At 35.6% G+C, this 16748-nt stretch overlaps 1 protein-coding gene across 13 annotated transcripts in view; it reads left to right on the top strand.

Annotated features, from left to right (window-relative positions):
* RASAL2 (RAS protein activator like 2) overlaps positions 1-16748 on the top strand; it is a 219528-nt gene that overhangs the window by 181882 nt on the left and 20898 nt on the right. For all 13 annotated transcript variants that reach the window (XM_036443088.2, XM_036443090.2, XM_036443089.2 and 10 more), the window contains 4 exons: positions 9670-9823; positions 11778-11876; positions 12835-13389; positions 15681-15825. In XM_036443088.2, coding sequence (XP_036298981.1) covers positions 9670-9823; positions 11778-11876; positions 12835-13389; positions 15681-15825 — 953 coding nt within the window. The remainder of the gene's footprint in view (positions 1-9669; positions 9824-11777; positions 11877-12834; positions 13390-15680; positions 15826-16748) is intronic.

The following is a 16748-nucleotide window of genomic DNA, read 5'->3' as shown; positions in this document are numbered from 1 at the left end:
TGAACTCACATCTGCCTTTTATATTTGATTCTCTTATTTATACTTGGGTTTCTTTTGTTTCAGTAAATCCATTGTTTTCAATTAACTGCAAAACAAACTTCAAACATATAGATTATAATCTCTGTAATAGCAGATTATAGATTTACCAGAAAGAATCACTCTCCTTTTGTAGAGGAAGAAATGTGTCTCCCATAGTGAGTTGATAAGAACTACTGCTTTATCTACTTTCCTTATCCCTGAAGTACATTAGAGGTGTTCTGTGAAATTTGCAAGTCTATTCAATTTGCAGTGTAATTGTATTGTTCATTATCTCTATTATACCTTTGTATTAAGGTAATCTTAAAAAAACTGATTTTTTCTCCTCATATCTTTTCCTTAGTTCCTATTATTCTGCAGCTTTTATCATTATAAGAATTTAAATAATTTTATAAATATTTTAAGAAAAGGGAATGACAATTTTTTTCAGAATATTGGGTTGTTGTTGTTTTTTAAGAATAAGGAGTTTGTCCAGCAACTAAAACAATTCAATAGCTAGCTTTGCAGCATCCTGTGTAAATGAGGGAGACAAGGAGATAGATTTTACATGAGGTATGCTTTATTTTTTTAAATTTGCACTAAATATCACTTTCTTATTTTTAAACAGATGTTCTCTTCTATTCCATTTTGCTTTAGGTAACCTATAGGAATTCTTGGATTGAATTACCAAAAGATTATTCTCTAAAAATTCTCTAGAGTTTCTTATATCACTGCTTTGTAGTTGGTGCATAAGAAAAAGAACAGCCAAAACCGGTTTGGCTCAGTGGATAGAGTGTCGGCCTGTGGACTGAAAGGTCCCAGGTTCAATTCCGGTCAAGGGCATGTACCTTGGTTGCATGGAGGGGTGTGCAGGAAGCAGCTAATCGATGTTTCTCTCTCATCGATGTTTCTAACTCTCTATCCCTAACTCTCTATCCCTATCCCTTCCTCTCTGTAAAAAATCAATAAGATATATTTTTTAAAAAGAAAAAGAACATATGTCACCCCAAGCACTTATACATCAGGATTTATAGCAACATTATTAATAAAAGCCAAAAAGTAATGATGACCCAAATGTCCACCAACTGATAAATGAGTTAAAAAACACAGGATATTCATACAGTACAATATGATATGGCCATAAAAAGGAATGAGGTACTGATACATGGTATGACATTGGTAAACTTTGAAAACTGTATGCTAAGTGAATGAATCCAGTCACAAAAGACCATATATTATATGATTCCAATTATATGAAATATCCAGAATAGGCAAATCTTTAAAATATTTAGAAACAGTAGATTAATGATTGCTAGAGGCTGGAGATATGTGGGACAGAGGGTGATAAATGAGGAATGACTGCTAATGGACGTGAGGTTTATTTTTGGAGTGATGAAAATGTTTTAAGTGTAGATTGTGGTGATAATCCCACAACTCTGAGTATACTGAAATACACTTTGAATGGGTAGTTTTATGGTATGTGAATTACATCTCAATAAAGATGGTAAATTGTTTTTTTAAAGAGCTAGCCAGGAAGTACTTTACTATGAGCCTCATTAGTCTGTAAGCTCCACTCCAGCAAACAAAGCTTGCATTGAGCTTTTTAGTGCATTACTCTTAAATAAAAACAGATAGCCAAGATTATCCAGATATTGGAGGAAAGACTCCAACATGAAAGACAAATAAATAGGAGGAAGGAAAAAGAACCCAAACGAAACAGAGACAATATATAGAGCCAAAAACAACTTCAGAACATAGTGAATATTTTCAAAAGATAAGATTGTGTATCTGTGAGACAATAGCAAGAAGGAACACCAATGAAATAAGGAAGAGAGCTTGGAAATTAAAAACACAAAAGCTACAGTCATGTCCCTTTCCCAGAAAGTAGAACAGAAAATGAGAAAAATCAACCCAGAAGATTCTAGTAAAAGAGAACATAGAAAAATTTTGGAGAGGAGATTTTAAAGAAATAGTATAAGGAAATTTCCTAAAACAAGAAAACATAAAAGTCCACATTGGAAATAGCACTAAATTCCCAGCACAGTGAATGAAAAAAAGACATGTCCCTCCCACAAACACACACACACACACACACACACACACACACACACAAACACAAACACACATACACATCACTTCACATCATCATGAATTGTCAGAACACTGAGACTTAAAAAATATCTTAAAAGCTTCTAGAAAGAAAAAGTAGATTACATATGAATAGAAATATTGAGAAACAGAAGTCAGTGGAGCAATGTCTGCAAAATTCTGAGTGGTAGATAGTTATTTTCAGTCCAATATTCCAAACACAGGGCAATCCTTGAATGTGAGACTTATTATAGGAGGCGGGAGTTGGTTATGTAAGCAACGGGAAACCTTTAAACATTTAACCTAATCAGAATTGTGCTATGTATGGTCTAATCGAGCAGTGGAATTTCAAATGACTTCGTTTGCAGAAACTAAGTTTGGGAGGCCAGTTAGCAAAAAGCTATTTGTAAGAAATAATGAAAGCTCTGAAGAGGGTAGTGGCAATGGGAATGAAGAGGCAGAGACAAGATAGGAGGAACATTTTAGAGGCAAAATCAATAGGATGTCACAAAGTCATTATTGTTCCAAAGCCATCTAATCAGATAAAAGCTGGTGAAGTGATTTCCTAGAATCAATATTGGCAGCGTTTTCACATTAAAGCCATGTTATGTGGGAGAGTATTGGGATAGGAGAAGACTCTGCTATTTCTGCCTTTTATTCAAATATACTTTGAAAATTTTGAAAAACTAGGAAATATTGAAAAACGGTGGTCAACTACACTGTCAGGCATTCCAGGATTCCAAATGCCTGTCTGGTTGCCAACTTTACTCTGGAAGTACTGCTTAACTCCACCAGTCTTGAAGTAAAGATAAGCACATGTAGAATTTTCTCACCCTCTTCTAATGTCCCTCAAATAAAAACCTTCAAAGTAACATTCTCTATTCTGAGGCTTACTGACAAAGCTTGTTTGTTCTTTGTCAGGAGATACCTAAAACTGAGTGTAGTGCTCTTGAGCTTCTCTTATTTAGATCTATTGTTTTAAGTTTTTATTTTGAATTTATCTACTCAAAATAAGTTGTATTGGAATAAAAAATAGTACATAGGTTGCAAACCTTTCTCCCTGCTTCCCCAGTAGTGATATCTTATAATTGTATGCATATCAAAACTAGGTAAGTAGTATGGGTATAAAACTATTAACTAGGTTACAGATATTTATAAGTTTTCTCCAATTTTTTGTATGCATTCATTTGTGTGCCAAAAGCCAAAAAGTAGTGATGGCCCAAACATCCATCAACTGATTAATTAAAAAACAGTTCTCTGCAGTTTTATCTTATGTATACATTGATAATCTATACACTACCACAATTAAGGTACAGAGTTGTTCCTTATCCAGAAAGAACTCCTGCTGCCCCTTTATAGTCATACCCGCCTCTCCCTGTCTCCTAGCAACCACTAATTTTTTAAATATATTTTTTATATATTTTTATTGAAGGTAAAGAAGAGAGATAGAAACATCAATGATGAGAGTCATTAATTGTCTGCCTCCTGCATGCTCCCCACTGGGGATCAAGCCTGAAACCTGGGCATCTGCCCTTGACTGGAATCAAACCTGGAACCCCTCAGTCCTCAGGCTGACGCTCTATCCACTGAGCCAAACCAGCCAGGGCATAATTTTTTTTTTTTTTTTTTTTTTTTACATTTCTATAGGTTTATTTCAAGAATGTTATATAAATGGAATCATATAGTATGAACCACTTAAGATTGGCTTTTTCTTTTTTTTCTTTTTCTTTTTTCTTTTTCACTAAATAGAATGCCCTTGAAATCCATCCAAGTGGTTGTATCTATCATTAGTTTTGTTCCTTGTGTTGCTGGCTAGTATTCACTGTATGGATGTATCAGAGCTGGTTAAACCATTCACCCACTGAAGAACATTTGAGTTGTTTCTAGTTTTTACCTATTATCAATAAAATTGCTGTGAATAGTTGTATACACATGTTTTCCTTTCTCTGGTATTAATACACAAGGATGCAATTGCTGGGTTGTATGGTAAGTACATGTTTAGGTTTATAAGAAACTTTCAAACTATTTTCTGGAGTACCTGTACTATTTTACATTCCTACCATCAACGTTTATGGGTTTTTTTGGTGTCCCAAGAGATTTTCACCTATGTTTTCTTCTAAAATTTAGAAGTTTTATGATTTTTAGCTTTTGTTCAGTCTAAGATATTAATCGAAGCTGCAAAGTTGCTCCTGCCAAGACAGTTATATGGAGTCTGTCTTTCATTGTCTTTTTTTTCATCTACTCATAACATAGTGCCTAGCATATCGCACACCTAGTAATTATTTATGAATAGTTGGATTCATGCATATATTCACTTATTTAGCTAAACTAGAAACTAATGGGAAAGCAAATAGTCAAGGATTTAGGAATGATTAACAAGTAAATGTCATTGAACTCCATCAATTTTTCCTTTGTTTACCTAACTCTTTTCACCCATACTTAATTTTATGACAATAATGAGATTAAAAGTCTAACAAAATTCAGAAAAAGAAAGAAAAATTAGTAGTCTTTTCACTCACCCTTTAAATACCAAGTATGTTCATTGAGTTGCTTTATGAATATGGTTTGGTTAGTTTCATGGGTGTTTTTTAATTCAATATAGTTGTGTTTATATTAAATTGTTTAGTAGGCATAGTAGAGTTTATTCCATTTTAATTTAAGGACAAAAGGGAATATGGTACAATTTCTGTAAAGAGATTGTCATATTGGAGGCTAGTTGAATTTTTTGCCCTCCAGAACATGTTTTAATATTTATAATCTTCTCTTCCTTCTGTGTCCAAATTCATTGTATGTATATGTGTATTTGTACAAAAATACCTTAAATGTCATTTTTGTCTATGATGATATATTTCCTTCCCATGTGTTTGTTCATTTTAAGTGACAACTCAGGCTGACAAGTATCCTTTTTTACCATTACCAGCTGGGCTCATTAGACCATCCTGTCTAGAGGCAGACAACAGGGAGAAGGAAGATCAGGAGTGTGTTAGGTTTCCGTAAATAGCTTTTTGTGTGGCTGGTTGTGTGGGTTTCTTTTAAGCTAACATAAAAGCAGTGAGTAATATAAGCAGTGGGGACTGGCTTTAACTGCAGCAGGTACCCAGTGCAGCTAGAAGGACTTCCTTTTTTTTTTTCTTCTTTTTTTTTTTTGACACACAAATAGAACTCTGGTGAATGAACTTTAATTTCTTTCTCCTTTAATTCATGAACGGAAACCTTTAGCATTGTGGTGTAGGAAAGGATCTGCTTTTACAAACAAAACATCAATTGGATGTTTTCCTGGATACCAGGTTTGAAAAATAATTGAAATTGGGAAACAAGTAAAGCTACAGTTTTCCCAGAGTGAGATCACAGATGCATTTTTTTTAAAAAAATGATTAGACCCTGTGTAAATTTGCTGGTGTTAGGATAACCAAATTTTATTAATTACTATCTGGGAAATTTTCAGGTGAGGCAAACTGACTTGAATATAAGTATACATTGTTTCACCCACTTATGGCTGAGCTCCCTCTTCAAGAATTCAGTGGCAAAATATGGAGTCAGGACTGCCAAGCCAAGCAGAAATTCACCTGCACCAGAGTACAGGATTTTGTGTGGCAATAAGCATTTTTAATGAAAAGTTTCCCAAGTTTGGAGCTGAATCTAAACATGTGGCAGATTGAGCTAGCACATCCAAGCACTACTGGTGCTTCAGGGGAAATCTGGCTTTTTAAAAAATTGGATTGTTAAGCTGAGTAAAATCCAGCTGTGTTTTACTTAACACTGTACTAATCAAAGTTAAGTTGACTCCTTTTTCTTCATCATCACTGTATTCAATGGTGTTGGTGCCTCATACCTCATCCCTTCACATTTGTCTTTTAAGACTCACTTCAGATACGCATGTGTGTTAAAGCAATATAATTATCACACACTGTAGTAATAGAAAGCCTCTCCAGCCTGTAATTTATCGCTTAAAGAGGTCAGAAGCTACAGGTAATCTTCATTTGCAAAGCAGTTAGATTTTTAACCCTTAGCATCTAACATTGCTAGAGGGAGGTCTTAGACAAAAATCAAGAACTACTAAGAACTAATATCACTTCTGGAAAGCAATTTCATGAAAACGAGAAATATTAGTTAAATTGGAGCCCTGAATTATCCTTATATGGTATTTGGCATTAGTTGGTAAGGATGTGGGTGTGGATCAGGGAAAGGACTTAAGGGATTCACTTTCAAGGTTAGGTTTTTTTAATGAGGGTCATTGTCAAAATGGACTGGAAAAAATGTTTTAAACCTTTATTCTCTCAAAAATTCATATTTTGCTTTACATTGGAGAAGTAAATAAGCTGCCTTATCAGCTGCTAATATTCTCTATTTAGCAGATCTAAGAAAATAAATTCTTATGAAGAAGGTACAGGAGATGGTAAGCATGATTTAGAGGGGGTTTGAGGGTACTGATCCTATTATGTATAAACTAGAGGCCCAGTGCATGAAATTGGTGCAGGAGGGAGGGGTCCCCTCAGCCCAGCCTGCACCCTCTCCAATCAGGACTCCTTGGGGGATGTCTGACTTCTGGTTTAGGCCCAATCCTGGGGATGGGGCCTAAACCAGCAGTTAGACATCTCTCTCATAATTCTCTGGGAATTACTTCTGTCTTTGCAGAGATACTTTCTTCTCAATACAGGAAGGGCTTGCTTGTTTATTCAGTAGTAATGTGGAATATATTAGTGACTTTGGAGTTCAGTTCATTGGGTGGGTGTTAGTATATGCACATACCTACATACATACATAAATGGTGAACAATAGAAGATTCTGAACTCTGTTAATAATTGCCATTTCAGTAACTGGGAGGAGTTTTGAATTCTAATTCCAAATAACTTGGTCGCAAAATCTGTTTATAGTGTGTTTGGAAGTTAGACCTAAGTACTGAAATGAAGTTTGTTAAGCATTGGAAATTCAGCAAATAAAGAAATTTACCCAGTTTTTTTCTAAAAGAAAAAAGAATGTGTAACCCAGATAAGATAAATGTAAAATCATACCTAAAAACCTTAGAAGTAGTACTGCACAGAAAATAGAAAAAATATAAGAGAAAGATTGTACTTGCAGAGTAGGATGTAGCAAATACCTTCTAATAGGAGGCAGGGAATCAAATGAAGCAAGCTAAAACTTCTCAGCTTTGTTTCCTAATAAAGAGATTCTCCTCCACCTCCAGGTTGCCTCAGTTTTTCCTATAGCCTTTGACTATGAGAAATTGTTAATGGAAATGGGTGAGGCCTTTCCATTCCTTCCCCCCCCCCCCCCCCCCCCTAAAGTGGTCAGGCTTGCAGAGCATGCTCCTGAGTCAGTCCTTCAAGCTGCAGCTTCTCCCTACTGCCTTCAGCTCTAATCTCCTTATAGGTGTAGCACCATGGCAACAGGCCCAGCTGAGAGCCCAGGAACCTTGTTTGTGTTACCTAAGGGGCTGATGCAGTCTGAGAAAGAGAGGAAGGAATATTACCGATCTTGCTGTCTGTTTGGAAGATGACTTCATGTTCTGCTGTTTGTCTTTCTGTTCTGCTTCTATTGAGGACTTGAAATTACACCTGGAAAACATTGATCCAAAGATGTTATCATTATTCGGGAAGGCAGCGGGGAAACCATCTTCTGTTGGTTCTTGTCTTCTAAACAGATAGCTGTTTTCTGAGATGTAGTTCAGAGAGTGACTTGTTATACCGTGGCATGTGGCATCGCTATGCTTTGGGGTTGCACTGCCAGTTGGCTGTACAATTGCTTCATGTAGGTAGACATTTATTTTGTTTGAAACAAAATTAATTTCTGTCTTACAATATTTTCCTAAAGAATTTTTAAAATAAAAGTGAGCCTTTTGTCATCCCTCCTTCTATATTAAATAGGCCTTTTGGTCTCCTGTTGTGAGGCTTTTTCCCTCCAAATAACTCCTCCTGGGAAACGGGCTGGAATTGTTGTTTTCTGTATGATTAAAAGAGATTACGGTATCCTATTGCCTCAACCAAGCTTCCTGTAAAGCATAGTGGGAAAGTTGTATGCTAATTACATTAAAGTAAAAATATTTTAACATTTAATTATTTATAATCATTGTGCTGTCTTTGCATTATATAACATGTCATTATCTTATCCAGTAAAACAAAAGGAAATGTGGAGCTGCTACATTTTTATGTATAAAACATTATTTTGGCTTTTGTGCATACTTTCTTGCAACATTAGTTGGCTTTTGTGCACTCTTTTGTGTATTATTAACGCTAAATATAATTATTGCCTTTTTTTACCTTAAAAAGGCTGCTCAATATCAGAGCACACGTTTGTTAGTCTAAACATTAAATGGTGGTTGGCTTTTTATGTATGGAAAGAATGAACTAAAATCCTATTGCTTAAAATGTTTTTTTTATTATATGGAGTTTATTAAATGATGTTAGAAAGGAAACAGAGGGAAAGAGCAACCTTTACTTTATAATTTAACTGAAAGCTACTCTGACATTTCTGATATTTCAGTTCCTTTTAATGTTATCTTGGTTATTTTAAGGAAATGAATGAAGCTGCTTATTTAATGTGTTTTACAAAAATGAATGTCTTCACACAAGGCATTTCTTTTTATCCCTATTACTAGGTACTTCTGCTAAAAATATATATATATCATTTATTTATATATATAAAAACTGTGGGGTTTTCAGCCAATAAATACTATAATTACTGGGTAAAACTGCATGGCTCTCCATTACTGGATTCAAAAATATTATGCTTTATATTGACTTTGCTAATTCCTCCAAGGGGAAGATAGTAAAGTTCTAGCTCCTGTGGTGACAAGAGTCATAATTCCCAGCCTTCTTTTTTAAACAGCTAGGAAACAAAGTCAGGATGCCTGAATGGTGTTTACAAAGAACTGTTCTTCTAGATGAGAGCCTGAACATTTCTTTTGTGGGTGGGAGGTTTCTTCAAGGCATTTTATTCTTTATTCATATTTATACAGTAAAGCATGGATAGAACCAAAAGCTTGCCAGAAAAGAATGTCATATTGAGATGGAAATCAGACCTTTTGAAAGGCAGGGTCTTGTGCTGAAAAGCTTGGCTTTGACTCTGTGTGTGTGTGTGTGTGTGTGTGTGTGTTTATCCTGCCAAAGCAGAAAGAAACAGAATGCGAATTTAACCACTACTATTTTATCAGTAATAGAAGAGGATAATCTGGGGGGGGAAATGTCTTTTGATAATACCTTTGTATAAGTAAGAATATATAAAGATAACCTTGAATAGTATATATTTCTCCATCTCCAAACAGGAGTGAGGATAAAAACATCTGTACTGGAGCTTTGAGCTCCCTTGAGACTAATAAAATTATGGGATGTATTTTTGCTTTATTGAGGAAAAAATGTGTGTGAGTACACACAAATATATGTACGATTTATATGCGCCACATAAATATGTTTCCTGTTATTATTGTTACAGGTTAACTATTAATTTGCTCCTCATTTATTTTTTTTCCTTAGTCATTTATACATTTCTTGTCAGCCGCCACTGCATTAGACTGTCACTTCCTTGTTGGCCATGTAGTCACACTGTCTTACACATCTTTTTCTATGTTAGGTCTCGTGGGCTGCCTAAACTGAAAGAGTCCCGTTCCCATGAGTCCTTGCTGAGCCCATGCAGTGCAGTGGAGTGCCTGGATCTTGGAAGAGGGGAGCCCGTGTCAGTGAAACCACTTCATAGTAGCATCCTTGGACAAGACTTCTGCTTCGAGGTAAAAAAAAAAAAAAAGTATAGAAAGAAGGAAGAGTAGTCGAACAACAAGCAGATTTTCTATCTAATAATTCTGTGATTTTATTACTATGGTATTGATGATTTGATCATCTTTAACTAGTTTTCAGTTATTGGAAATTACCTACTTCTAGGGAAAAGGCTTGGAAATCTGTCAATCTAATTATGTTGGTGGTTAAAGTTATCACTGATGGCTTCTCATTCCTTCTGACTTAATCTGCTTTTGAAGTAAATGAGTTCTTTAGTACATTCTCAGCAGAGGCCATAAGACTAACAATAACATTAAATTTGTATTTCAGTTTTTTAATATTGGTAAAGATATCAAACACTATCTTGTTATTTTTCTCCTAAAAGTCTAAGCCTCAATTTTAATGATTCTCAGAGGAAATTGACCAAATGGTAATTTTTCTAACTGTATCATGGGTAGTTTAAGACCTAGGACTATGTCTTATTTATTTTTAGAATCCCCAGCACCTTGCCCAATTCCTGGCACATTACAGGTGCCTGATTTCTTAAATGAATAAATTGTCCTTAACCATTTCAATATGTCACTAATACAAAACTTATCAATAAGTGGGGTTTTTTTTTTACATTCTTTTGTGAGGGAGGAGGGTACTAAGTCTTCAAAATCTCCTGTGAATTGTACATTTATAGCGCATTTCAATTTGGACTAGCTACATTTATTTCAGGTGTTCGCTAGTCATATGTGGCTAGTAGTTATCATGTTAGATCAGAATAATATATAATCTGATCTAATTTACTAGATTATAATCTGAGATTGAGTTAATATGTGAGCACACTTAGCAATTTGGACAAGTCACTTGTTAGTGTTTTTATTATAAGGCACTTGAACTTCCTGTATTTTGAAACTCAGCGCAACAGGTTGTATACCAAGCCCAGAGTCAACTGCTAGGCATTTAGGTCACATGTTCCATTTTTGAAGAAAAGTGATAATAGTGGTCAGGTTAACCTCCTAAAGACTAAAAATCACAGGTGAGTTGCCTAGTGGAGGAGAAATAGGTTCCAAAGGCAATAACCCAATACTGGTGACTCTTTTCAGTTTCATTAGTACTATCTCACAATGTTATAATGAAGGTGATGCTAGGGGGCACCCAGGGAGGCCTCAACCTGATCTAGGTCCTTGTCACAGAACAAGAAGGAATTCAAGAACAGGACAGAAAGATTTAGCAAAGCGCAGTAATTTATTAACATGACAGTATGCACTTCAGAAGTGAGAGTGGGCAATCTTGGAGGACGAGACGGTGCATAGGGTCTGGGTGGAAGGTTTTTATTAAACATGGGCAAGGGGTAAGGGGATTCAGTGGCCCTCTGTTTCTAACTCTGGTAGGGTGACTGCTAATGCCGCTCATCTTTTTCTCTCCTCTCCAGATAGTGATTTTTTAAATTAATTAATTAATTTATTTATTTATTTATTTTTGGTCCTCCAATTATAGGAAACTGGAGAAGGGGAAGCTGGGGAACAGGTGATGAGTGAAGGTTGAGTTTGTGGTGTTCCAGACAAGACGGAGGAGGGGAGGGATAGAGCCTGATACCTCAAAAGCAGTCCCAAGAAACTGGATAAGCTGTTTTAGAGACTCTCTTCCCTTTATAGTTATTCTTTATTAACTCTCTCAGAATTGAACATATTCATTAGCAGTTTATTTAAGATGTGTCCTGAAAGGTTTTTAATTTTGGTATTTCAGAACAGTTTAGGATCATAAGCTGAATTCTCACTGGTCTTTGTTGTCTCATTAGGAGATAAGTAAGGATACAAAGCAAAAAGTAGATGTTGATGTAGATATAGAAGTCATAAAGCTAGTTTCATGTAGTATGATTTCGGTTCAGAACCTATCTTAACTCATAAATAATACAACTAGGACACCAAAGCCCTCAAGCCCTATGGTTTCTTTTTCTTATGTCTAACTTTTATGTTGAAGGTTACCTACTTGAGTGGAAGTAAATGCTTCAGCTGTAACTCCGCTTCAGAAAGAGATAAGTGGATGGAAAACCTTCGTAGGACAGTCCAACCAAATAAGGTAATAGTGGCTTTGAGGTCTAAAAAATGTGTAACTATAAGTAGTAAATTGATAGAAACGAAATGCAGTGATAATACCTTAATTTTTATAGGACTTTTTAAACACATTTGCCATTTCAAACATATTTATTGCAGATATTATTATGATTTTACCAATGTAGGTAAGAAGACTCAGAATTTAAGAAACCTACCCAAATCAGAAGCTAATACATGGTAGAAATGGGACTAGAACACAAATTTTTTAACTACTTATCTCTTTTTTATTTGTAGATATCAGTCTAGTTGCCACAAGGCTAGCTACATAAGAACTTATGTTACAGAATGATATTTTTAATCCAAGTAAAATAGAATGTATATGGCTCTGTAAGATTCTGATACATTCTGTTTAGAGTTTCCTATTATCCTAAACAATGGTATAACAATTCCTTTCATTATTTACTGACTAGAGGCATGGCACACGAATTCACACACCAATGGAGTCCCTCAGCCTGGCCTGCGGGATCGGGTCAAAACCAGCTCTCCTACATCCTCCGAGGGGCCTCAGATTGCAAGAGGGCACAGGCCAGGCCGAGGGACCCCATTGGTGCACAATCAGGGCCAGGGAGGGACGCAGGAGGTTGGCCAGCCGGGGAGGGACCACAGGAGTGCTCCAGGGATGTCCAGCCCATCTCGTTCAGTCCCAATCGGCCAGACCCCAGCAGCAAGCTAACCTACCAGTCTGAGCATCTGCCCCCTGGTGGTCAGGGCATGTCATAGCAAGCAGTTGAGAGGTTTTAGCATGTCATTAGCATAGTATACTTTGATTGATTGAACAGACGACCGGATACTTAGCATGTTAGGCTTTTATTATATAGGATTACTCATAATAAAATATATAAGCAGCATCACCTATTTCAAAAGGAAAATGTTGTCTTTCTGGGATTTCAGCTCTCAAACTTAGATTTATTACTTCTTTATAGGACAATTGCAGACGAGCTGAAAATGTTCTTCGTTTATGGATCATTGAAGCTAAGGACCTTGCCCCTAAAAAAAAATATTTCTGTGAACTGTGCCTTGATGATACCCTCTTTGCTCGTACAACCAGCAAGACCAAAGCAGACAATATTTTCTGGGGCGAACATTTTGAATTCTACAGCCTTCCACCTCTTCATAGCATCACAGTTCACATTTATAAAGATGTGGAAAAAAAGAAAAAGAAGGACAAGAATAATTATGTAGGACTAGTCAACATCCCCTCTGCCAGTGTGACTGGTCGCCAATTTGTAGAAAAGTGGTATCCAGTGAGTACACCTACACCGAACAAAGGAAAGACAGGAGGACCTTCTATTCGGATTAAATCACGTTTCCAAACTATCACCATTCTGCCTATGGAACAGTACAAAGAATTTGCAGAATTTGTCACCAGCAACTATACCATGCTATGTTCTGTCCTTGAACCAGTAATTAGTGTGAGAAATAAAGAGGAGCTGGCTTGTGCCTTAGTGCACATTCTTCAAAGTACTGGCAGAGCCAAGGTAAGTGGAAAGAAGGTTTACATTACCCAAAGCTTCTTTCCTTCTTTGTATGAAGAAACCAAATTATGATACTGTGGAGATGTATATTAGAGAAATGCTTATTGCTAATGCTCAAAAAAGGAAAAAAGAATTGAGAAGGAAACCTATTAGCAGTTCGCAGTTCTTAAATCCAGAAACGATAAGAGATTATAAAACTAAAGGAATGAAATGGAGAGATCTCAAATATTTAAAGTTCATTTGCATTGAAGATAGATACCACAGCTAGTTCTTTATTGTCTGAAAAATATATGATATGGGTGTGATAATCCCACAGTACATTCAAGGATGTTTCTTACAGTGGTTTTACTCCTCACTGTATCTTGTCTGAGTTGAGATTAACCGGTGACATAGCCCCTGGTCACAGAAGCAGGTATTCCAGAAGCAGTCTGGGTATTAGCAAGCCTCTTCATGGGATTAAAAATCTATATTTGAAATAAAAATAGCAAGGTATGTTATATAATTGGTATAATATGAATCATATTTCATCCTGGATAAAAGTAAAAATTTAGGAAGATGAAGGAAGAGAAATGTGCTAATTGTATGAAGAACAACAAGCAAATGATAGATAGTCTTTGATCAGCCTGAACTAGAGTAATTATCACCTCTATGAGGCATATCCACTTCATTAGGCTGAGTCACTATTACATTATATACAAATTGGCCACAGTAAAATTGTGTTTCAGACCTAGAGGCATTCACAGATAAAATAATTTATTTACAAAAGTGCTATTACGCTTTCTTGATATAAATCAGAATATGCTGATATATTCAACAATTAGTCCCTTATCTTACTGCCTTCCTATTGATTATAATTTTTGTGGTTGGATTCTCTGATGGTAACCTTTAGTTTTCTGGCATTAAAAAGCTCAAGAATTTGGGGTGAGATATCACTGAAATTTTAATTGTCATCTTTGAAATTGTAAGGTATGTTCTTTCTGCTTTTTAGTAGTTCAAAGTTCAGGATATATCCAGAATTTTTAAAACAACCTTATTGAGGTATAATTTACAATTAGTAAACTATACCCATTTAAAGTGAAAAATTAAATGATTTTTGACAGATGATGCTCCCACTGAAACCACCAGCATAATCAAGATATTGAATGTTACAACCATCACTTTCAGAAGTTTCCTCCTGCCCCTTAGCCTAAGAGTTTAAATAGTGATTCCTAAGTCAATAACTTTTTTACACACTTAAAAGTGCTCCAGAGTAAATCCCATTGATGTTTAAAGTGCTTAATTTTAAAATAAATCCGAGTATCCCCTGATATATCCAGTGAATACATAACATTTAAAATATTTGATATCATATTTCAAACTGAACATAAACATGTTCTTTAAGACCACTAATAAATGAAGCAGCTGTTTCTTATGAATTTTATTTCTCATCATGCCTTCCTTCTCCGTGGATGGATTGAGGGTGGAGGTGTAGCAGACAGACTGCCTAGAAAATAAGTTAAAGTATTGAGTTCAAGAAATTTCATGTTGATACTGTGGACCAATTTGCAATTGTTAGATATTGAATACTTAATATGTGCAGAAACTGTTAAATGCTTAAAAATATAGAGGAGAACAAAAATAGACACTGTCTCCCACCTCATGGGGCTTACTGTCTTTTAGAGGAAATAGATATTAATCAAGTAATTACAGAAATAAAAACTGTAATTAGAGTGAGAAATACTGAGCAGTGCGCTATGGGGACTTGACTTAATGGGGTTCATGGTGGTGATGGTCAGAGTAGACTTCACTGAGGAAAGGATGTATGAACTAAGATATAAAAGATCCCAGGAATTTACTTCATGACAGTCGGGGCAGGGATGATGGGGTGAATGAAGCAATACTGAGGGCAGCATTTGTACAAAATTTGTGGTGAATGGACAGCACTGTGTGTTAAAAAAGACTTGGTGTGTTCAAGGACCTGTAAGGGAGGCCCTTGAGGCTGGAGCAGAATACAGAGAGAGTGGCACAAGATGAGGCTAGGAAGGTGGACAGAAACCAGAACATATGGATACTTGTCAGCTGCACTCAAAATTATGGTCCTTATTCAAGTGCAATGGAAAAATCTGTGAAGGAATTTTAAACTTAGGGGTGGTGACACCTAACAGTTTATCCTGACTTAACTTTTTTCTTTCAAATGAATCTGGTAGCTTTAGTTTTAAAGCAGGGTTCCCAGGATGTCTGATATTTCATCAGTCTCTTCTGATGTATATTATTTATTCAGTTGCTTTCTGCCTGATTGAACATTATTCTACCAGGATTTTCTGACGGACTTGGTGATGTCTGAGGTGGATCGTTGTGGAGAACATGATGTCTTGATCTTCAGAGAGAATACCATTGCCACCAAGTCCATTGAGGAATACCTCAAGTTGGTGGGACAACAGTATCTTCATGATGCCTTGGGTATGGAGAAGGAAAACATTTTCTTTTCTTCCCCTTTGATTTTAAGTTATTTCATCCTCATGAGACAAACAAATTAGGCTAAACTTCTGGGTGTTGTTTACTAGGTCTAGCTGATTAAAGTGTTATTCAAGATTTGGCTTAAAGAAGTCTCTGAATACTCACCAGTGGAGGAACAGCAAGAGAGCAAATGTAAATGGATTGTTGAATCTGTCTCAGTAATATTTTCTTTTTGTCTGAGTTATTTTTTTTATTGGGTAAGCAGCTTCTGGATATAAACCTATAAAAGGTTCACCTTTCAATGTGGTACTTTCCACATTATCAGACATGAGTTATAGTTTCAAAAGTAAAAATAATTTTCTCTGTTTTGGAGAATTGTAAATATATCATAATGGGGAGGGGGGATAATTTTAGGCTGCAATTTTAGACAATTTACTTCCAGACCCTTGATTTATTTGGCTCTTTTTCTTGAAGAATAAAAGAAAAATATTCTTAAAAATCACAAATTATTTATTAATATTGGTACTATTCCCCCAGGATGGTATAACCTTAAGGAACTCACTAAATAGAATATTTATAATATAAATCATCTAAAGGTGGGTCAGTTTTTACATGGAATATATGACAGTTATGACTTGATTTTAAATTTAGATACTCTTTAAAAGGGATAAATAGTATAGAAGCACATAGCATAGAGACTTTGAGAGCATGTCAAATACAAATCTTTTGGTAAACACTTTGAGAAACCTTTTACTATTATAGTTTTAGTTATTTTACTTTATGAAAAACTATTTTAAAGTTGCCTGGTTTGCAAATAACAATACTTATTGTATGGAGTCCCTCCAAAATGCCAGGCACCATATTAAACACTTTTTTTTCATGCATTATTTCAGATCCTCACCACAGCTCTGTAGAATGGGAGTCAT

This window comes from Pipistrellus kuhlii, unplaced genomic scaffold (genome assembly GCF_014108245.1).
Source record: "Pipistrellus kuhlii isolate mPipKuh1 unplaced genomic scaffold, mPipKuh1.p scaffold_m20_p_18, whole genome shotgun sequence".
NCBI classification, from domain to species: Eukaryota; Metazoa; Chordata; class Mammalia; order Chiroptera; family Vespertilionidae; genus Pipistrellus; species Pipistrellus kuhlii.
This window is presented reverse-complemented; position numbering and strand designations above follow the sequence as displayed.